The sequence below is a fragment of the Dermacentor andersoni genome, chromosome 5, assembly GCF_023375885.2.
Source record: "Dermacentor andersoni chromosome 5, qqDerAnde1_hic_scaffold, whole genome shotgun sequence".
Classification (NCBI taxonomy): Eukaryota; Metazoa; Arthropoda; class Arachnida; order Ixodida; family Ixodidae; genus Dermacentor; species Dermacentor andersoni.
In genome coordinates this window covers 142,468,101-142,492,287 of record NC_092818.1, presented here as the reverse complement: position 1 = coordinate 142,492,287, position 24,187 = coordinate 142,468,101, and the positions used below count along the sequence as shown (strand labels likewise).

The 24,187-nt window shown below is 44.3% G+C and overlaps 1 protein-coding gene across 2 annotated transcripts in view; it reads right to left on the bottom strand.

Annotated features, from left to right (window-relative positions):
• Window positions 1-2,473: 2,473 nt before the first annotated feature.
• Window positions 2,474-24,187, bottom strand: part of LOC126531308 (glyoxylate/hydroxypyruvate reductase A-like) — a 41,937-nt gene continuing 20,223 nt past the window's right edge. The window contains exons 8-11 of one of the 2 annotated variants that reach the window (XM_055071093.1): window positions 10,930-10,997; window positions 9,796-9,880; window positions 7,371-7,415; window positions 2,474-2,723 (exon numbers count right to left, since the gene is read on the bottom strand). In XM_055071093.1, the coding sequence (XP_054927068.1) occupies window positions 2,637-2,723; window positions 7,371-7,415; window positions 9,796-9,880; window positions 10,930-10,997 (285 nt within the window). In that variant the 3' untranslated portion in view covers window positions 2,474-2,636. Of the gene's footprint in view, window positions 2,724-7,370; window positions 7,416-9,793; window positions 9,881-10,720; window positions 10,787-10,929; window positions 10,998-24,187 lie in introns of those variants that run through there. The other variant, XR_008612648.1, reaches the window with a different exon arrangement.

Sequence of the window (24,187 nt, the reverse complement as noted above, 5' to 3'; positions counted from 1 at the left end):
AGATTCGGCTTTCCCACGCTCCAAGAGGACGTGGAGGATGGTCAGCCTCTCACCACATCGACCACAGGTTGGCCGTTCATTTCCAGTAAGCAGAAAATTGTGGGTACAAAATGTGTGCCCTATTCTCAGGCGACAGAATAGGACATCTGTTCGCCGACATTTTGTTGGGGAGGGCCAAACACCGAACTGCGGCTTTATAACGTGCAGTTTATATTTGTTTCTGCGTTCCACATGCGTTGCCAGTTTTGTCGCAGTTTCTTCCTTAAGAAAGGCTTCAGATCTGTGACAGGGACAGCAGCCGTGGGAAAAAGGGTTAGTGATGCGAGTGATGTGGTCATTTTGTCAGCTAGTACATTACCCTCGATGCTTCTATGGCCAGGTACCCAGCATATTACTACGTGTCTATGTGATGGATAAATATTGCATAAGAGCGAGTAAAGTTCAATAACAACAGGCTTTGCATGCTTTTGTAAAGAAATCAGCACTTTTACAAGACTTAACGAGTCTGTAAATACTATTGCTCTGTCGAGTATTAGTTTATTTATGTGTTTTACTGAAGACAGTGCTGCATAGGCTTCTGGAGTAAAGATACTTGTTAGCGGGTTCAATACGCCACATTTAGAAAAAGTGGGACCAACAGCAGCATAAGATACACCAGCATGTGATTTTGACGCATCTGTGTAGAATTCTGAGCACTACTTCGATTGAAGTTCACGGAGAAAGACTATACCTTGTTTGGCAAGTTATAAGTGCCCCAAGGGCCTTTGTGCTGCATAGCCTTGGACGCCGTCCTTAGCCACATAGCATATGAGGCGCCACCTTGTGTTCATCATCGCGCAATTAAGGGCGATATACAGGTGGCGACGCCACGCCGACAATGTCGCACTAGCCTCGAGTATGTCACAGACCGTAGCAGTGTCTGGCCTACGTTACTCAGCATCATTAAATCGACAAGAACCCGGCTGGGCAACTTCTGCAGTTCTTTTTTCACTTTTGTTAGCGTGAAAAAAATAAGAAAAAATTCAATGTACACAGCAATACTGCGAAATTCGCGACGACACAAAATTACGTCATCGACACCGCATTCGGACAAACAATTCAGATTTGGCCTTCGTTCACTTCATTGTTACAACACATTTCGTTGCTGAACAAACACCCAATCCCTGTCAGAGCAATACGGTTGTCCGTGACGCCGAGTACGCTGCGTGCAAGCCAAGGGCATGTTTAATTTAGATGCGCCATAGTATTCACAAATTCCGCAGACATGGCTTACAAGTAGTGCACCTGACGTCACGGACAATCACTTCGTAAACCATTCGTAAACCTTCGTGAACAATTCTGCAACCAAATCAAACATTCGCTATCGCTTCAACACAGCGTCGTTTCGTCACTGGCAACCAGCTGGCAACCAGCTCTTGGACCGGACTGCATCGCTGAAGCCTGCGGTTGTCTCGTGTACTATAATTTCTACGGTGCCACTGGAAACCAACGGATTAAACTCAGGTTTCCAGCTCCCAACCGAGCCATAGGACCATGTAAATAATTTTATATATAACGGCGTTCATTTTACACATCGCATTGCTTTCATGCCTGGAAGACCTGCAATATGCGGAGCCGTTTTGAAGTGACAGTAAGTTGAAAATGCCTGGCGACCGACCTCCTATGTAAGAAAACTCCATAGCTATTGTCAGTGATATAGTTGTGCTCTAGAAGAAATTTGTCTTGACAAGAGAGATACACTGATTTTCTTTATCATCATCATCCTCATCATCATCATTTATTCCGTGTTGTCGAGTTCAGCACACTATCGGGTGCTGAACTCAACAAGCATGTTCCGAAATTGCTTCAAGAGCGCTGGTGGCAGGTGTTGCCCAATAGAGCATGCAAGTTGCCTTGAAAAGCGTTGTTGGTGTTCTGGCAACAAGTGTTTATATACGCAGTGTTTATATACGCAAGAACATACACACAAAAATGTTTATTTTGGCATTAAGAAAAAGATTGTGGTCAGTTTGGCTGCACCACCCACAGAATACTGTGTGAAAGCCATCACAGCCATTGTCAAAGACAGACCTGTAGTAGGAAAAACCTAATTTGGGCAAGTTCATTGATGTTGAGTAAAACTTGAAGCAGCACGAAGAGGCCGATGATGGGAACCAAAAGCAAACACTACTTGTGTGTTTGTTTTCAAAATTAAATTGCAGGGTTCTAAGTGCCAAAACCACAATCTGATTTATGAGGCACACCATAGTGGGAGACTCATGAATAATCTGGACCACCCCTGGTTCTTTAATGTGCACCTAAATCTAAATACACAGGTGTTTTCGCATTTTCCCCCCAGCGAAGTGCAGCCGTCATGGCCACGATTTGAACCCGTGACCTCGTGCTTAGCAGCCCAGCACCATAGCCACTACGCAACTATGGTGGGTAGCGATAAACATAATCTGTTCACTGATGCCAAGAATTCGAAGAGAAGTTTAAGGTATCAAAATACAATATTTATTAGTAAATATTAAAAAAATACAGTTGTAATGATTATTATTTTCCGTATATATATTATTTTATATATTAAAAGCCGTGACTAGTATACTGTACAACTACTGTTGCACTTGGAAAACATGGCATTGAAGGCATTCAACCTAATATCCAGATTCAAACGAGAATTTGTGTATGAGTGGCTGCCCTGCCAGGAACTTTTCAAAGTTGATCATGAAACTCTTGACCACCTGCAAAACAGCGAAGCACAAGAAAATAATTTAGCACTTGTAAAGTATTAAGAAAATAATGAACTCTGTGTACAAAGACAACACTATTCAATCACGTAAATGTTTGCAACCAGCTGTGTGCAAAGAAAAGTTATGGCTAATATGCGTCCATTACATAACCAGAAGATGGCTGTAGGCTGCAGCAATTATATTGAAGATCAGCGAAGACAAAAAGTGATGTCGCAGCTGGGGTTCTAAATTCATGTTCAGGTGAACCTAGAAGTGCATCAGGCATCAGTTTTTTGATTCCATAAGCACTTAAATCAAAGCATCCTTCCTGTATTTCTCCATTTCCACACACACGCAGTTTGACAATTTGGTGGATGCACTTCAATCTACCAGATCAAAATGTATTGATATAAATCTACGTTGTCATTAAATGTCAGCAGATACCCAAAAATAAAAGTCAAAAATAAATATTTCCTTGAATGTAACCCAACTACATGAAACCTGACACAGATGATTCACTTTTTCATCAATGACAGTTGCAACTCCTTAACTTGGCATGGTTACGAGCTCCCAGCTATAATTATTTATGGGGCTTTATGTCCAAAATCTAACAGCGAGCTGCGAGAAACACTGCAGTGAAAGGCTCTTGATTAATTGACAACAGAGAATACACCTAAATGTAAGTGCACAAGCATTTCTGCGTTCTAACTCCATTTAAACCTGTTCATGATGGCCTCAGCTTACAATTAATAAATTAGAGCTTCGCAAATTTTGTGTTAAGTGGTACAGTGTTTTCCCCAGTGCCTTCATTACACCATAACATTCACAAAAAGAGAAAGTTCAATATGATGGTAAAGCTGCACTAGGTGAAAAGACAGTAAAAACGCTTTTAGTAGTTAGTGATTGTACTCTTGCAAGTGCCTTGCACTATGCCACAATTTGATCCAGTGGTACTCCAATAACTTGAACACAAGCTGCCAACACAGATTCCTGATTTTTTAAACCTCTCATGTATACTTAGTTTCATACATAATGTTATCTATTTATTACATGCAAGGCGTCGGAGATCGGATACTATTTGCAAATGAACAAGACTGACACAGCTCATGATGTGCGCTTGCGACCATAACAGAGCATGTCGCATACAGGAAGCACAAAAATGCACAAATCTTATGTGGTTTGACATAGCCTTTCCATCGCAAATCGTAGTTGTAGTATAGACCAGAATTTTGCAGTGCTTCTGGGGGAATCCATCTTGTTATACTGCTCGGCATGTTGTTAGGACATTCCCAGCCTATAAATAGACTGCAGGATGTGCATGCGCCAAGAACATGTTCAGCAGTATCCTTTTCGCTGGTTCACCTGTTCCCGCAGTCCCCAGAAGCACTGCAAAATTCTGGTCTATATGAAGTAGTTGATACGTAAAAATTGTTGCAGTTCATGGACAACCGCACTGTGAAACACGCGGAGCAAGACTTCTGTGACCGCACTACTTGCACACTTGTGCAGCATCACCTGCTATGTATAAAATCGAGTATAGAAGATACTTAGAAAAGCACTTGAACAGGACATGTAAAATAATTTGAAGGTCACTGCAACACATTTATGGTAATGGCAACAAGTCCCAAATGAGCGAAGTGTACCATGTAGTTTATTGTTAAAGAGAACAATCCAATGGGCGGCTCTCACTTTTCCACCACAAGTGCCAGCTGAAGCTGTGTCAATGCACTGCACACCTGTGTAGAGAGGTGCCAGTACCACCAACCACAAAGTCATCTTCTGCATAGTCTGGTGATTGTATACTTACCAGGGTGGAAACAGGCACATGCTCTGCACTCATGAGTTCCCTACAGCAATGGACTACACTGTATGGTACAGTGGCAACTACTACAGTCGAGTGCCATTAATTCGGCCCTGACCGATGTCCCCCTTTACAGTCATTTTCGCCGCGGTAGAATTGTGTGATGCAGTAAAGAATGCAAATGCCACGAGAGCTGTTTTGGTTTCGTATCCATTGCACCGCACAAAAAATTTGAGCCAATTTTCTCAAAAAAAAAAAAAAAAAAGAAGAAAAGAGAGAAAAGGTGTGCGTTCATCATCATCAGCCTATTTTAACCCCACTGCAGGACGAAGGCCTCTCCCTGCGATCTCCAATTACCCCTGTCCTGCGCCAACCAATTCCAACTAGCGCTTGCGAATTTCTTAATTTCATCACCCTACCTAGTCTTCTGCCGTCCTCGACTGCACTTCCCTTCTCTTGGCACCCATTCTGTAACCCTAATGGTCCACCGGTTATCTAACCAATGCATTACATGACCTGCCCAGCTCCATTTTTTTCTCATAATGTCAATTAGAATATCAGCTATCACCGTTTGCTCTCTGATCCGCACCACTCTCTTCCTGTCTCTTAACGTTACACCTAACACTCTTCATTCCATCACTCTTTGTGTGGTCCTTAACTTGTTTTCAAGCTTCTTTGTCAGTCTCCAAGTTACTGCCCCATATGTTAGGACTGGTGGAACACACTGATTGTACACCTTACTTTTCAATGATAAGGGTAAGTTTCCAGTCAGGAGCTGACAATGTCTGCCGTATGTGCTCCTACCCACTTTTATTCTTCTGTAAATTTCCTTCTCATGATCAGAATTCCCTGTGAGTAATTGACCTAGGTAAACATACTTCTTCAGAGACTCTAGAAGTTGACTGGTGATCCTGAACTCTTGTTCCCTTGCCTGGCTATTCATCATTACCTTTGTCTTATTCATATTAACCAACCCCACTCTCTCTGTTAAGGCCCTCAATCATTTGTTGTAATTCGTCTCCAGTGTATCTCGTCTCCAGTTGTAACTCGTCTCCTGAAGAGGACAATGTCATCTGCAAACCAAAGTCTGCAACTCCATTTTTGACGAGAGCTCCGCCGTCAGTGCCGGTCTGTCTTTTCGCGAGCGCAATGATTCTACTTTGTTGCGTTGTGGACTGCAAACGTAGCGACTGGCAATATGTCAAGCCGCGAGATCGTGTCCCTCTGCAAGCCAGTAGACGAGCGGACTGGCTGCAGCGCATCAGACTGCCGCTATCCAATCAGTGCCAGGATTTGCATGTTTGCGGCCGTCACTTTACGCCGGAAGATTACTAACGCAATAGCGTTTTGCGAATTCGGTATTAGGGTACTTGCAATCGCAAGTGACCAGGGCCTGGCCGTATCCCCTTGCGCGTCGTATCATGGGATGAACAGAAGCAACGTTTTTAACTAAAAACGTTGACAGAAGCGCAAATGTGAATGGTCTGCAAGGTGCAGCCACCTGGTGGCATAGAGCTCAACCAGACACAGTAGCAGTAACGAAATGTATTCTTCTTTACTGCTGGTGTAAATTTTTCGCAGAAGCGTAATCGTTAACACGTTGTTTTTGTAGATGTTTAAAATGTTTTACACTTGGTTAGAGCAATATTAGCTTTTTCTTTGGCTGGTTAAGCTCTGCGCCAATGGGTGGCTGGACCGCGGAGACCTATCAGGCAGCTCACGTACGTCTACGCCAAAGTTCCTTCATCAGCTTGAGTTTATGCCTCCACCGTTCCATCGAAATATTCAGGTAGCGTGTGGTTACCGGAACACCAGACACGTTCAGCGCTGCGACAGAATGCTCGCAACGCACGCTGCTTTGATCGCTCTCACTTGGGGTTGACGGCCAAGCGGCTAGCGGAGAGGTTTCGCGCAGGCAGGGGCGGGCTCCAAAACAACCGGAAGTGGACGATGTGACGTCGCATCGTGATGCAGAACCAGTGAAGATGGAGCTTAGCTCCGATCGCTCGGCGAACGAGTTGAGGAGGAAAAGCATGGCTAGGGAGGAGGGTAACTTGAAATCGCTTGTAGCTCCATTAATACGTAACGCTTCCCTTAAATTGTTGTGCGAATGTTCTACTTAAGCTGTACCCTACGTGCCTACAAAATTTGTCCGAACCATTTCAGGGGCCCTTTAATGCTGTAGAATTCGTCAATGTTGCTCGCTATGTCCTTATGGATTAGGAATCCTACTCTGTAATGCTTCTTATCTGGAAGTCCTCTATAGCAGAGGATGTGGCCATTTGTAAGCACTGTATAAGCCTCACCAGTTTTTCTAACCTCACTAAGGCCAATGATATCCCAAACAATGCCTGATAGCTCCTCAAGGAATCCTGCTAAGCTAGCTTCACTTGAGAGAGTTCAGGTGTTAAATGTTGCCAGGGTCAGTTCTTCCTAAGGCAGGCCAAAAATAGGCATTTTTGACAGGAGATGGGGCTTGTTCTACGCATTCATTGTTTCCTAAGCTCTGCCGGGACAGACTCTGACACTAAAGTGGTCGCTATAGAGGGTCCTCATATGGGCCAGGCACGTGCGTGCTCACTGGTCAAGTTCGAATTATCCGGCAAAGGCCAATTTCAGGATCAAAATAACGATAGTTTAGGCCCATAGAATTTCATGGGTGCTAGTCAGGACCTTCGGTCGGGATTGAATTACCCGAAAAATCAAAATAACCGGAGTCGAAATAACGAAAGTCTACTATACTGACCACTGTAAAAGCACAGGCCATACACTACTGCACTGTGGCTATTTGCCATAACATGAGTAATGTGTAGCAAAGCTGCACTACTGTTAACCAAATGAGTAATGAAAATACTTACTTCTTGTGGCCTAAAGGGGCCAGACATGTGGGGTGTGACGATGACCTACAATGACGAAAGACATAAGTAAGTAAACTGAAATAACATGTGGAAAGCTGAATCTTGACATCAACTATCTTAAAGGGGGCATGAAAGGCTAGAGCAGTAAAATGCAGTCTTCAAAAATATCTCTGCATTTCTGTCCCAGGTGATGACACAGTCGGTAAGAAAATTACAAATGAAGATAGCATTTCATCTAGCAAAGTGAGCAGCAGCATCTTATTTAGATGTTATAGCACAGTGCAAGAACGCTGTGCTAGGCCAACAACCTTAGGAGCCATGCTTCCTGAGGTGCTTTTGTATGCAATCACACCAGCAACTGATAGAGGTCACATGGCTGGCTACAACTGGCACCCAAGAAACAACTTGCGTGTCAAAAGATGTTCACATCGGTAAACATGATCTGCCTGTTGCCACACCGAAATTTATCAGGATTGGTGCTGCTGTTTAGTCTGCTAGCACCACTATCGCCATATAATATAACTATCAGCCTATTCCGACATCCTGCTTTAGACACGAAACAGTTGCGTTTCAATTAAAGCAACCTGTTACAACCAACTTGGACGTGTGACCTCAAGGGCTCACTAGTGTGAATGCACCCTCTGTGCGAACTGTGGGGCCGAACACAAAGGGGTACCACCCTCTCTGAAGAATAGACTATCAGGCTTGTTGGTGCATGATGAATGACATGAAGTGCGCTTGCAGTGCACTTGACAACGCTTGCAGCGTTACCATGCGCTGCAATTTCTTTTCCCTCCCACAAATAAAGCCAGTGGTATGAAGAGTTATCACCGAGTTCTACTGCAGAAAAATTCAGTAATATTGGGCAGACAGCATGTTTTGTGTATGATGGCAAGAGCCACTACAACTACAGTAGAGCCTGTTCATACGTCATTGAAAAAAGTGTGAGAAAGAATGTACTAACCGGGAAAAAGTACAATCTGAAGCCACAAATAACATTTGGCACACTAAATTTTAGTTGGCATCTATGTAATACGAAATGTCGAGCGAAACGTTGCGGAACAAAATGCCGATGCATACTGAGCTGGTAGCACCCGAGACGAGTTGTTTTTCCAGCTTTGGCAAGCTTTCGTTTGTGCTTGTTGAATTCGGCCTGGGTTAGCAGCTTCTTCGGGTGGGGCCTTTTGGCAGAAAAATTTGAGGTGCCCTTTTGGTGAAAATTATTGTGGCATGAGGTGCCGACACACGTCGAGCTGGTGGGGCGCGAGCAGCCTGCTTTGTAACTTTTCTATTGCATAGTGTTTTAAGATGGCAACACGAAACCGTAACAAAATTGAGCTGATGAGCCATAGAGTGAAACATAATGCTCACTTCGCACCAGCTGCATGTTTGGGTTATCGCCTGTTAAAAGCCTGCAGTATGCTTCCCACGGCACTACTCCACACGCGCTGTGAAACACAGGTGAAGATGCTTACTACAATACGGTTAGCGGTGATGACTGCGAATGTGATGTACGACAACCCACGAGGAGATTTGCTGGTACCGAAACAGGAACTTGAGTGTGTGTCAGTATTTTCACGACACAGGTAGGTGTGTAATGCAGGGAAGCTGCCATGGCAGGCACCTACTACTTTCGATTATGCGTGCCTCATGCCTTTTCTTGTTCTCATGGGATCTAGCGGCCTGAAAATGTAGAATATGATCGCAGTTTGCCGAAGTACTGAACGTCGGTGCCGAATGACTGCGTTTTCTGGAAGCGTATTAACCAGTAAAGGGAAAGCGCAACTGTATGGGGGATCATTTTTGATGTTGTCGATCACGAACATTGGTGGTGGGAAATGGTACAAAACAGGGTTGCATCATTGAGGTTTTACTGCATAATGCACCACCTATCCAGTTGTACCTTAAAAAGATTTTAGTACACCAAATGCATATTCGCAGAAACTCTCTCCTCTTCAACATGGAATCCAGCTGTAGTCAGTCACTCACTCTTGTAAATTGTTTTGTATGTGTATCTACACGACTACTGTACCCTTAATTGTCTTGGGTCATATATAGTTACAACTGCGAACAAATTAAAACAAACATCTACTGTCCCAATAAGTTTCAATTATATAGCATGAGTTACATGCATAACCTGCAACTATTCACAATATTGATACTGCAGCATTTAAAAGATTTAGCAATTATTAAACAGGGATGCAATATTGAATAGTAACAGCATATTACTCGTTCCTATTTGGGAAGTCGACCAGTTTATTTATTAAAAAGTCTTTCAAAATTACGTTACAAATACCTCCTCAAGCTCTGAATATACTAATTCAAAAGAAAGAAGGTGGTGATGGCTAACCAGGGCTGGAACAAGTTGACAGGACACACAACATTACGCTGTCTAGTCGAAAAAAGAAAATATTAGCAGACTTACATCCTGAGTTGCCCAAAGAGGACTTGATGTAGGCAGTGGCTCGACTTCAAAGACATCAAGCATGGCCCCTGAGATCCACTTCTCCCTACAAGACAAGGCTCTAGTCAGTTTGGCTCCCACGTGTGGGAAGTATGTTGGCATGCTATTATCCTTTAAAGGGGAAATCGGGCAAATTTGTGGGAAGTATGTTGCCATGCTATTATCCTTTAAAGGGGAAATCAGGCAAATTTAAATCCCCAGAGAAGTTATATCATAGATATGTTCATTTTGTCTTAGCCTATGAAAACAAATCAGCATGACGTGAATGTAATAATTTGGTTAGAGTTAATGGAAATGTCCGTGCATATTCAAAATTTCTCATAGAGAGCACATGTGATATATGTGGTCTCATTCTCTTCATATTTTATGACACACGGCAAGCTTTCCCATTACATTTTTGCATTTGCATATTGCATATTCCATTTTTGCATATTGCATCATCCAAGCCATATGGTCAGGCTCTCTCCCTCCTCACTCATCAAGAAAAGAAAAAGCTTCTTTGTCAAGCTATTAGTGGACCATTAGACAGTGAAATGCGTCAGTCAGTTTAGATGTAGGAAAACACGGGTCAATTTAAATCCCGTAATGTTTATGGAATCACTGGATTACCCTTTTAAAAGTTTTGCATGGGAGTTATGAACACCCCGAAGAGAACCAAATATAGAGAAAGAGCACCTCTTCAAAACATAACAATCACTGCCACAAAATTCGTCAACCTGAATGAATGTCTCGCTCGACATAGTAGTACACAACCGCAATATTCACCACCATTTCTCAGATTCAAGAAGCTGAGATGCAGTTTGTCAATTAAAATGAGGCAAAGCCCATAAGAAGGGGGCAAACAACTATTTAATGGATGAAAAAAAAAGTTTCCATGCATCCTTACTGAAGAGCACACTGTGAAATGTTGCAGCTGTTCTGGCTGTCAGGTCAGTGGGTTCAGATGCAAGTACTAAAAAATGAATGAGCATTCTTTATTTAAGTGGCAAAGCTTAGCAAAGAAGTAAAACTTTCTACGCAACTTTGCAAACAAACTATACCAATCCTGTATACTTAAGTTATAGTCTACACTATACAACATCGACTCAAACTCACTTCAGAGCATTCAGCAGGCAGCCCTCGGAGATTACATTACCGCGACCAATATTGATGAACACGGGGCTCTGAGCAAGGAAATGAATGCAAATTAAAGGAATTGAAGTACCAAAGCTGAAAAATAAATGAAGGTTACAAAGCTCTACATTGAAGCTTTGACAACAGCCACTGCTAGATATCCTATTCTAAATTATAAAAGCAACCATTAGCGAAACATTAAGCAACATTGAGTGAAATAAAGCGACAACAAAATGTTTAAGTGACAATAGCTGTGATACGACAGTTTCTGAGAAACTTGCATTTGTGCTAACGCTTAAGGGGGCACTGAGTTTGTTTCCATTTTTTTTAAAGAAATACCAAAAAATAAAGAAGCAAACGTCAGAGATTCCTTCAGCTCTGAACTCATTCATTGCAAAAGCAGCATTCTCCCACAGTGAAGATCACCAACTTGTTTTTGTTTGCTTGCTTTTGCCCTCAAATAATTGAGCCCACTCATTATGGGGGAATAAACAAGAGGCCAGCAGTGGTTGGTTCAGAGGGGGAGTGGGGGCGGAATTATGCGTTAATGTAAGAATTTGAAAAAAAGCACCATATTTGAAATATTTAAGTGGCAATTAAAAATTTGTGGTAGTACAGAAAGTAATGCAAGTTCAGACAAATAATTTGACTTCATCTTCCTTATGACGTACGTAACTTCCTTTCTGTTTGGTAGAGTAATGCGTGTGGTAGGATAAAAAAACATGCAGACTTCAGCACTCTAAGACTCCCCATATACACTTATAGTAATACTTTGCATGCAATGTTGAAGGGGGGGCCGGCCGCTTTTGCGTCACTACATCCATTACTTTGTTATAACAATTGGCTGCCAGGAAAGGTTGGGGTGTGCTGTCAGTAACCAGTGGGTAAGCCAATCCATAAGCACACTGTGCACCATTGAAGGACCCTATAAGATAATTTTTTTTTCCACACATTCATCAGTGAGACGACTGTTTCCTGTCATGCAGCCTGTCAATACTAATACATCTTCACTGTCGTCATGCGTGTAGAAGTAACGGCGCAGCAGATCTTTGTGCTTCGTGAGCATGCCAGCAAAGTTCTGCAAGCCCCTGACCTCGCATAATGCTCATCGCTGTACACATGTGGACGCTTATACACAACAAAAGGCATTTCTTTTTGGTGGCATCCAGTGACAGGCATTGTGCTAAATCGGAGGCTAGCAGCGCTCCACTGACATATTCAAGAAACGCTGATAAACCAAGCGATCGCCAAGAGAATGAGCAGTGGTCATATCGTGAATCAATTTTATTTTTTATTCTTATCATCTATAACATAAAGTGCTCAATCCCCATAATAGAGGTGGCATGGGTTTGCCATAGCCAATGACGAAGTACAAGAAAGAATGGAAAATTAAATGGATCATAATAAAATACGTTTCTTGGCTGTGTATGAGCAACAGGTTACTGTGGCCACTGTTAGACGCTGCAATATGCCACAGTTAGATGGCACAGCATGTATCACATATAACTTCACACTACAAGCCACACACTTCTTCAGTCAAGGCATATCATGCCATGTGCATGAGAGCACAGGAGCGCATGGGAGCCAGTGGCATTGGCAGAGTGCAATACACAGCAGCAACCACTGACTTACCAATGCGGCCGATTTGGTGCGTTGGTAGGATTTTTAAACCGCTAATTCAGACAACTTAGAAGCAGCATTACAAGCAATCACATTTCAACCTAAGTGGCTCTAAATGGTCTGTAGATCTTCATTCTGAACATAAACAAGTTAATTATATCTAGTTAAAGCAAACTTTTGCTTCATTAGACCATAGACCAATGTATGGGTCTCCATAGAAACTTCATGAGGCACTAAGATTACTTCGTTTATGTTTAATTTGTTATAACCCATTTCATTTAACAAGGTTTCAGTGTTATACTAATTTTACTTAGTTCAAATGTATAGTCAATACAAGATATACCACACATGAAGGGGATGACAAAATGGTTCAATATATAGATAATATGAAATACTAAGTTTGCCTTTCTGAAGCTTATCAGAAAGCTCCCCATGTCTCGAAGTTTCCTGATATTGTGAAAAACAGAAATTAATGGATTTATTTTTGCAAGGTTTTGTTGAATGCATAAAAATTTACTTAATTTACTGTGATAGCAATTACAGGGGCACTCCACATGCATTCCCGCCATTGCTATGAAGTTCTGTCCAAAGTCTAAGTGTGATAAGAACCTGTTGTGCCTCCCGGCACCATACATAACCCATGCTGTAGGTGTGAGGGAAAGCGTGAGAGGGTGAGCCAAGAAGAATGGTGGCTTGACATGTGCCGTCTTCCTCCTCGCCCAGTGTTGTGTGCAAAAGAGCATGGGGAGGCAAAGGCAGGCTGGTGAGTACGCTAGCCTGGACGTTGCTGTGCATGGCACGAATGAGTATGGCCATGTAACTTGGAAGTAACTTGTGGCGGGTGCAAAGAGGGCCTGAGTCAAGACAGCTTGCGGCTTCATGTGCGCTATGTTCTCAAGCGCCTAGTATTCATAATCAGACACATTGAAGCTAGAGGCAGCACGAAGCGTTTACTGGCCACTGCTGCTGCTCTTCATCATGCCAACGTTCTGACAGTGAACATCTGCAGTTATCGAGTGAGGTGTGTTCACGTTTGCTTATGCACAGGTGACACCATGCTTGTTAATTTAGTTAGTATGAAAATGTTTACTGCACTCTATACAGATGATAAACCTACTTACCTTACTTCATATAGCTGTCTAATCATTTGCTACTGCAAGCAATGCTTCACCTTTCGGGCAAACCTGTTGCTTCTTTTGCACATGAATGACAGAAATGACGAATGCTGCAGAATGGTCTTCAATATACTACCGTATTTACTCAAATCTAATGCGCACCTTTTTTTCCGATAAAACAGGTCCAAAAATTACATGCACGTTAGAATTGAGTGTGACGTTAAATCCGCGTTACCATATCGCCATTGGCATTCGTAAAATGGCCGCCTCGTACGCGCTTCTAGCCTAGCTGCTGTAGCTTCCTCCATATGCATACCTCCATGTTGTACGTGTAACCAGGCGCTAGTGTAACCTAGTCTACCACCTGTCTTCCCGTTTCCTGCATTTATTCAATCAGCATGGAAGCGCCGACTGCGAGGACATGCTGAGTCCCCTATGATGCCACATTTAAAAGGAAAGTTATCATGTGTGCGGAGATGGATGGAAATTGGGCCGCATCACGGGCGTTTGGAGTACCCGAACCTTGCGTGCGGGACTGGCGCAAACAGAAGGAGAATATTTTTGCCAGCAAAGCAACAAGGAAGGGTTTAAGTGGACCGAAGCAGAGCCGCTTTGCCGAAATAGAAGAGCTGCTCACAGAATACGTGCAAGAGCAGCGAGCGGCACAGCAGCCTGTGACAACCAATCTGCTCAAAGTATGAGCAATGCAGTTAGCCTTACAGAAAGGGCTAATGCGGAGTGACTTCAAAGCGAGCAGGTGCTGGCTATCAAATTTTATGAAAAGAAAAGGCTTTTCTTTTCGAAGGCGGACAGCGATATGCCAAAAATTGCCCGAAGAATATGAAGAGAAATTGCACTGTTTTCAACGGTACATTCTGAAGTTGTGCCATAGAAGTGGCTACCACTTCGGACAGACTGAAAATGCCGATCAGACGCCACTCTACTTTGACATGCCTGCCACAACTACTGTTGAAAAGAAGGGGGCGAAGCAAGTGCACGTTTTGCCTTCCGGCCAGGGAAAAAAACTAGAGTCACCGCAATGCTTCGTTTCGCTGCAGATGGGCACAAGCTGCTCCCGTATCTTATCTTCAGATGGAAGACGTTCCCGAAGGGAATCGCGTTTCCGAGTGGCGTGATTGTCCACACAAATGAAAAAGGTTGGATGACCACGGACTTGGCAGCTGACTGGATTGATAACGTTTGGCGGAAGAGACACGGTGGCAGTTTGGGTCTGCACGGGATGCTTGTGCTCGACACGTTCAGGTGCCACCAAGACAAGCTGGCTGCATGCAACACCAACCTTGTCGTGACACCCAGCGGCATGACATCACAGCTCTAGCTGCTCGATGTTTGTTTGAACAAGCCAGTGAAAGATAGAATTCGGGTGCTCTACACCGAATGGCTTGTCAGTGGTTGCCACAAATTAACGCCCACCAATAAAATGAAGCATGCCTTGCTGCAGGACTTTGCTTGATGGGTGAAAGATGCATGGTGCATGATCCCATCTGCCATGGTTAATAAGGCCTTTAAAAAGTGCAGGATTTCGAATGCCATGGATGGCACCCAGGATGAAATGCTTTGGTCTGTTGATACTGATAAGGAGTTGTCTGATAGTGACAATAAGCGATATCTATTGCCCCACGCAACTCATGCCGGAGCAGTGAAAATCTTGGCGGCAAGGTATGCCACTTCCATTTGTGTTTTTATTCATCGTAACTTTAGTGTATTGGGAATAAATCTGTTTTTTCCAAATGAGAGTAAATAGTATTTCTATATGAAAGCACGAGATGTGCGGTATTGCACTCTTAAATTTTTTTTTTGTCATGGAAAACGGGTGCGCATTACAATGGAGGTTATAATTTTTTATTTTTTTTTGTCACAGAAAGCGTTACAATCAAGGGCATGTTAGAATCGAGTAAATATGGCAATCACAACACTAACTCTAAAAGCTTGCATTGCCCAACCGCAAGATTGCGGTGACCACAGTGTGCCTTGCGCGTCGAAGTGCTTGTACATTTCTATGCAAGATAATGCACATTACACTATCCGTTTGCTTCTGTGTTGCATGGAAGCAGCAGGGAAGCAAACGAGCCTGTATGTATGTGTGCCGTATTGCCTCCAGCGTAATTGTACTGGTTATCACGCACAAAGGAGTGTGTCCTGTGTGTCCACTACAATGCACCATTTGTGACTGGTCATCATATGCCGGCAGCAAGTCAATCCAGGCAGGCACTGTTAGATCCGAAAGTTCCCTTCAGATTGTAGAACATCTGTGTCCATCCCCACTCACATGTAAACCTGCAAGCCCGAATGAAACGCATTGACTGAAGGTAGGGATCAGATTCGTTTTGGCTCTACGTCGAACACTAAAATTCCTTTCGTGAAACCCGTGGTCTGAATTGAGAAACCCAGTGGCACAAACATATCTGGTTTGGCATCCCATGCCCACAGCCACTGAAAAGATCGAGTGTCATCCACACTTTCTTGTGGACGGTCTGGACGAGGAGTCCTTACGCATTGTTGAAGCAATGTGGAAATTTGATGTTTCTAATATTGAACAACCACTTGCAGCAACATGTACCTTGCTCGGTTTCGTATGTGGCATGTACTACCCTTCAGATTCGATGTCTTGTTTGACAGCATGCATCTCCCAATACAGTGGCATTCCATTGGCATTGAATACTTCTAAGGGCAAAAGCGTCTATAAATGTTGGGTGCAAGAAGTGATTGCAGCATCGTTAGAAGAAATGCACTTGCATGGGTGTGGTGGTGAACGAATGTCACGGTGAATAGGAGTCTGATACACGCATAGTACAGCACTATACCTTTAACATGATAGCAATCAGGGTCTCATGTCGCAGAAAATCTGGCGTCGGCGTCCGGCGTCCCGCATTTCGAACCACACATGGCCAACTACACAGGTCCTCCATATAGCACAAGGAAGTTACTGAACTAATTGAATTTCTCAAGGTAAAATGTGCAGAAATATCTTAAAGTACGACTTACACACAACCTACAGACATGATAGCGTCGGATTGTAATTTGAATATACGAGAAAACATAATTCTGTCACACGAAAACTCAAAACACAAACCCCTTTCACAAATCTCAAATGCCATAAAGTGGCGCGCCTGGTTCTTTGCAACAGCTCCAAATAGCGCTCGCCTCCGCTGTATCGCAGCCCACGCAAGAGGCCACGTTTCCACCAGAATGCTTGCCTACGTGCATAGTGTTCGTAACCAGTGTTCCCCGGTAAACATTACGGTGATATAAGCTGCAGTTGCCGGAAAGCATGAGAAGCAGTCGGGGACCTTTGAATGCTATCGTGTTCCACTCTTAACACTTTCGTTACCATGCCTATTCAAACCGATCCCCAGTGATCAATGTTTTAGATCTCCGATTTCGACATAGTGGAGCCGTTTCTTATCCATTTAAAGCCATCAAGTAGTTAGTACAGGCATTGAACTTTCTGAATACGATTAAATTTTCACACTCTGGCAATCTTGTGATGTTTGACGGACCTTTTTGCGAACTGATGTCCATATGTTGTAGATAATAGAGGCATGGCTGTCACCTTCTGCCGCACTCGAGAAAAAAGCATGGCGCTCACAATTCGCTGCACCAGCATCAAAATTTTGTAAATGAATGACTCCCAGCAAGTCAAGAATTAAATTATATCGCCGGCTTTGCCGTTCGACCGTGCCGAGTGGTGATAATTGACCAAAAATGACGCCAGCTGTTCGCTAGTGAGCTTAAGTTTGGAGTCCGAGTCGTTTTATTGCGCCAAAGTGTATTTCTGAAGGTTCGCCGCATGTCCAACATATGGGCCTGGCATTTTCAACCAGTTTCCAAGAATTTTGGTTTCGCTTCTCTCGTAAAATCCAGGCAAGGGGCGCTGTCGGTGTCACTATGCCGTTTTCGAAAGTCACTCCCATGACGTCGCCCCGCACGGCTGCGTCGCAAGAAAAGTATCGTGCTCAAAACTATGTTGCGCCCACACTTCTATTTAGTGATGAGGACTTGAGTTATGATTTCGAAGATGACAGTAAAGCAGATTTGAGCTCTGACAACGACAATGTTTTGAGTCAGCATGGGTAATCTGCAGCTGTTCACCGGCGAGTTTCCTTTATGGCCTTGAGCGGTCTCCTTCCTTGTGCGCACTTATCTGCTAATCTTTGCACGACCTGAGAGCTCTACTGATTATCTTCAGGGTGCATACTTCGCTTGGATATGATGTTCTAGCTCAGAAACTTCCATTCACACCAAGAATGCTGCCTGTAGCACATCTCGGCCCAGCACTACAGATCAGCGCAGGACAGTTTACAACTACTTGGAATTTCTTTATACTCTCCTTCTCCACAGAGGTGATGAGGACAACCTGCAAAAATGCAAACAAATATGCTTCGATGCATAATCTTGTAGTTCCCCAGCTACGCTGAGAGTGGTCAGTCCTGGAAGAGGTGCAGGACTCTAGACGAACTGGTGGAGTACATTCCTTGGACTTCTCATCACACCATCTTCAGAAGATGCCGGAAAGGCAGAACTACAACATGTGTTACGAAGACCGCAAAGATAAACAAAACCCAGACGTTTTGTGGGAAAAGTGCGGAGTGCACCTACGCTTAATAACAAAATTCAGGAACTGCTTCACTGCTTGGCATGAGTGATGAACTGGTCTTAGTTTCTTTTTTGTATCCAAAGAAAAGCAGTGCATTGAGCATTTATTTTTTCAGACACTATTCCTGGGTTGTTTATCTTTGAAAGGTATATTCTGAATTCCCTTTGATATTAGTGTTTCTGTAGATATGTTTTTTTTTGTTTTTATTAACAGGCAGCAAAAATGGCGTTTCTAGAATTATGTTTTACACAACGAAGTTTTTGGTTTGGCAACGTATGTTTTACGAAAGAGCATTTCATTTTGCACAATATGCTATGCAGCAATGTGTGCTGGAATATTATTTGTAGTGGTAATAATTTTTTTCCGAGACCTATAAAAACTACCATTTTCGTGCGGTAATGAAAGAGTTAAAGGCAAAGCTTAAGTGCCCTCCAAACTTTTCCTTAGGATTTTCAAGAGAATGTTACAACACTTTGATATAGACAATAATTCCATATAGTATCCAGGTTTGATATATTCAGAATCAATTGCATAGCTTTACAGTACCTGATGTTTGCAGCTATTTCGCTAAAGGCTTATGACCATTTGTTTTTGTTCGAGGCAGTCGAACTTGTTATTTCAAAATATTGTTCAGACAGTGTTGCTTCATCCCGCTTATTTCCATTCCTTTTGTCTGTCATCATCACCTCGAAAGCAGGAAAAGTATTTCATATGCTTACGACAGTACCCGCCTTAAACCCTCTCCCCTTTAGAAGAACCTCACCTATATATACCGTATACACTCGTGTAGAGGCCGCATTTTTTCTTTCCACGATTTTGATGGGGTGCGGCCCTTCCATGGAAGTGTGAAATTTTTGTTCAATTTTCGATCCATGTATGAAAAAACCTGTTTATTCATGCCATATATACCTAACGATGAGATATCTGGCGTCTAGCTGCAGACATCCTCGCTCGATGTCTTCATCGGTATCGCTGCTCGGGCTCAGCTCGTCGCCGCTGCTCGGGTCATCCACACGTTCATGTATCCAATCGTCCTCAGCCGTCCATGGCATTGGAAATCCCGGTGACCTTAAAACACTTTACAATAATGTCCGTGGACACCGCACGCCACGTGTTTAAAATCCAAAAATAGACCAGCTGAAGTGACGCCCTCCTTAGTCGTCCGGTCGGCGTTTTCTCGTGGTGGTCCACTACCATCCATTCAGAGTACTGGCGTCTGAATTCTGCCTTAAACGGCCTATTAATAGACACATCCAGTGGTTGCAGCATGCTTGTTAAAGGGATACGGACACAAAAATTGGTGGGTGGTTTTTTGCGTCAGAACAAAAGTTGAACTGTTAAAAATGACGAATACAACAAGCTGCTTAGAAAAAAAGAACGAGAAACGCCTTTCTTTTGCGATTTTCTGTTGCGCCTTGCCTCCAAGCGGCCGCCGGGAGAAGCTGAAATTTGACGTCATGACACTCCGGCGCGCCCGCGCGCGCGGCCAAGGTCAGCCACAGCCGGCGCAGTCTTTCCGGAGTGTCGGTCCCTTGGAGCGTTTTTCTATCGCTGTCGGCTATGTTCGCACGTGGTCCGTCTGAAACAGTATCCCTGTCAGCGCTCCATGCAGGTGGTGCGTCTTACACGCGTGTTCGCACGGTCGTCGATCGGTACTGACGCATTCGTCGCGGCGGAAGAAAATGCCCAGACATTACTGCGCCCACGGCTGTTATAACAGCATTATCGGTCGTGACACGCCGTCGCGCACGTTTCCCAGAGACGAGAAGGTGCGTAAACTTCGCATACGTGACTGTCAGTCACCACACTCAGCATGGAGACTTCTAAAAAATGGCTTCATTTGCGCGGACCACTTCGTCGACGATGATTATGCGACCCGCCCGGCTGTGCTCAAAAGCCTTGGCATGCCGCTCAAAAGGCTCCTGTTGAGGCAATACAATTCAAAGAGCGGGTGCTTAGTGATGCATTCGTAACTGTTAGCTGCGCTCGCCACCTTTTGTTGTTCTGGCAACAGACCCTCACTCTTTCTGTATGCATGTAGCCGCAGCGGTGACCGCAGGAGCGCCTGTTGAAAGAAGGGAAATTACCCTTTCATTGGCTGTGCAAGAACAGACATTCTCGGCTTGTGACAGAAATTGTTTACGATGCGGATGCATGTTTTTGTCACAAAACGAAATAGTCATGTTGCGTACACTTTCGCTGCGTCTAATATTGAACGACAGCATACGAGCACTCTTTTAATTGATCAAATATACAAAACACAGCCAGTGAATGAACGCCAGATAACAGCATACATGTGTAGTAATCTAAAATGCGCAGCACATTTATCTACATTGCCTTTTCACACGTTGCTTTTCAACCACAAGCAAAAAATTACGGATTTTCATAGGTCTCTGCATGATCATGCGTCGGGTTTCATGACTTGGTTGTTCGCGCCGCATTTCCCTAGTAAATGTCACAGCCAAAGACTTTCCTTTCTCTATGGCCACAGAATCGATGCAGCTAAGTGATCTGGTCGACGGGTCCCTAGCGCAGCCGCCCATCTCAACAAGTTCAACCAGCAAATGGCTTCTAATGGCGTGAATGTGATAGTAGCCGTAAACACACGGCTATGAGACGGCTGGAAAATTCTACACATGCCGTGCCTCGTCGCGTAAAAACGAAGTGTGCAGCGATCGAAAGCCGACAGCGTAGGTAAGCACAAAGCGACGAGCTACGCTACCTACGATTCAGCCGTAATAGCTGCCTTTCCGCCTCAACGCGGGTCACGAAACTAGGCATTTTGCATCCCACGTAACATAACTTTACGAACTGCTGCCGCTGCACTTCAAGTTTACTAGAAAAAGAAATTACCATGTTGCTGGCCCGGACTGCCTGACCTGCCTGCTTGTGTTCAAGGCCGCCTGCTCTTCTTCGCCGCTTGACGCGGAAGGCTCGTAACCGTAAGCGGTTATATTTCTTGCTAGGTTGGAACGGTGCTCGCCTACAGACGTGTACTCATCGCTGGTAGAGGCACCAGAACCCGAATCCATGCTCGCGACGGCGGCGGCGGCGCGCCTCGAATGACCGCGGCCGGCCAGCTGGCTATCCGACGGGGGTGTCGTGACGTCACGCCTTCCAACTCGCTTGGGTCGGGCGGCGTTGCGCGCGCTCACAAAAACGCCAAAAATAAAGCCATCCGCTGAAAAATGAGCGAAGTGACTACTTGTTTTCGGTGTACTCGCACACGGAGGACTCATTTTCTGTATTATCGTAAAATGTTCAGATTTTGTGTCCGTATCCCTTTAAACCGCTGGGGATAACTGCCAGATGCGTACGAGCTTCTGCAAGACGAGCCTTCACGCGCTCTGTGAGGTGGCCACGAAAGCTGTCCAATACGAGCACGGCCTTCCGTCGCAGCAGGCCTCCCGGCCGGTTAGCCCACCCCGTTTTCATCCAGTCTACCACTAGTTCATCGGACATCCAGCCCTTTTCTTGCACTTTGACGATGATTCCATTTGAGAAGCTCTCCTTGGGTAGCGTCTTTCGCTTAAACACTATGTACGGGGGGAGCTTCCTTCCGTCCGCTGTGACAGATAGCATTACAGTGCAACGCTGATGCTCGGCATCTGACGTGCGCACAAGGACGCTCTTTGCGCCGGTTTGGTTGACTGTTGTGTCCTCGGGAGCACTGAACCAAACAGGCGTTTGGTTCACGTTTCCTATCTGGTCTAGGTGGTACTTGTGCTCCGCTCGCAGCGCGTTAAGAAAGCGGTGAAACTTGATCACTCTGTCATCGTACTCGCGTGGAAGACTTTGGCAGAGTGTTGTCTGGTGGCGGATGCTGAGTTGTTGTCGCTTCATAAATCTCCGAAGCCATCCCTTGCTTGCCTCGAAATCCGTAGGTGAAATGTTGATGTGGCGTGCGATTGCAAGGGCCTTGACACGGAGCATCTCGGTTGACAACGCTTAGCCGTCTTTCCTGATGTCCATGACGTATTTCATGAGCCCCTTCTCGAGTGTTGGAAATTTGCAAGGCTTGCCGCGGAATGCTTCCCTAGTCTTGTTTGTTGCAGCCAGCTCTTCCTTTTGGTCGCACCAGCGACACACGCACTTGTCATCGACGTGGAAATTCTGGCCGGCTGCACGTTTTCCATTCTGTTCGGCGTATGCAACAACTTGAAGTTTGAATGCAGCATCGTACGGTTAAGCGTTTTTTCTTTTCCATCGCAAGCGGTTGTGCTATAGGCAGTCGTCAAAATGAACGGCGGCACAAATGATCAATGGCGCCGGCGAGAAAAGCGACAAGATCTCCCAGATAGTGCCGCACGCCTGAAGCTCGCAGACAGCGCCACGTGACGAAGCCGCAGGACAGCTATTGCCATCTGGTGGCTCCCACGAAATACGCCGTACGTGAGACGTGACGACGCTGTCATTTGCTGGTGAGATTTTTTTTTTTTTTTTTTCAAAATTTGGGCTGCCAAATTGGGGGAAGCGGTCCTTACACGAGCGCAGCCCTTAAGTCGAGTGTGGCGAGAAAAACCATATGTCGCCTTGAAGAAGACAAGTGCACTTGTCAAAACATTGGCTCCTGCTTTCACCTTGTCCTCGTTTTGCTCATCATCTTGAATTTCCATCTCCCACCTTCCCCATGTTTGCGTCAGTACTGCAGCACACTAAGAAGTTTTAAAATATTTTGTGCCTGCAAATCATTCTGCAAAGCAATCTTTAAGAGATTCTAGAATTTTCTATTTCCAAAGTTCCATGTGTCCCACAGCATATGCTTACTTAAAGAAAATGGCTCACAAGTTCCTGATGATGGCAGGGCGAAACCCGGGTTTCGCCCTGCCATCTGCTAGCCACCTGGTTAGCTCAGATGGTAGAGCAGCTGGCCCGGAAAGGCGGTAGTCCCAGGTTCGAGTCACGGACAAGGGCGAATTTTTCTTCAACTACAAGGCTTTTCTTTCGAGTAACCCAAATGGGTTTCCTTTGTAGCAATTGCTACAATTGGGTGTATGTCTCATTTTCGCTTATTTAACTCTTAGAATCTGTGCGAAGTGCAACAACTGGCATTAAATGCCAAGTGCTAAATTCTAAGGCATTAAATGTGCGACAGCAAAGTGGTTAACGCATCTGGCTGATAAGTGCTCATTGCTGCAGTGAAACGAATTTGAATCCCAGACGAGGTGGTGGTGGTCATGGACAAATTTTTCTGTTTCTTTGCCCTGTGTCAGTGGTGAAGCTCAGGATTAGAAAGCAGCCTGATGAAGACACAATAATGTAAATGATGACAATGATCCCCATTAGTGTAATGGAATAGATGGACGGACAAGCAAACCTAGTTTCGAAGCCTTGACTGTTCTCTCAGCAATAAAAAGGAATGTAGGGCACAAGCTTTGTAACAACAGATGATGATTAAGTGGTGAAATTCACAGTAAGACTAAATTTCCTAAATTTTTAAATAGAAGCCAGCTAAAGTGTTCCTACCAGCAAAAAATTTGGTGAGGTCTAGTAAAATGCGCATGAATTTGTGGAAAAAGAATGTACATTTTATCAGTCCTAATGACATTCAATTCAATTCAACTGAGTTAATTTTCCAGAAAAATTCCAGGAAGAAATTATGGGTAAAAAGTGAAATCAACTGCCTTGATGAGACCCATAATGTCCTACTAAGCTGCAAGTGATGACGCAGGCAAATTACAATGACTATGCAATGACAGTAGAGGAACACGGAGCAGAGAAAAAGCAAAAGCAAAGCAATACAGCTGTCATTCTAGCACAAAAAAAGAAAGAATTTGAAAAAAAAAATGTGGGAATAGGTAGTAACTATGTTTTCACATACACTTACGCGACACTGCAACAGCGTACATGCAATGACAAGAGAGGTACATAAAGCAGATAAAACAGA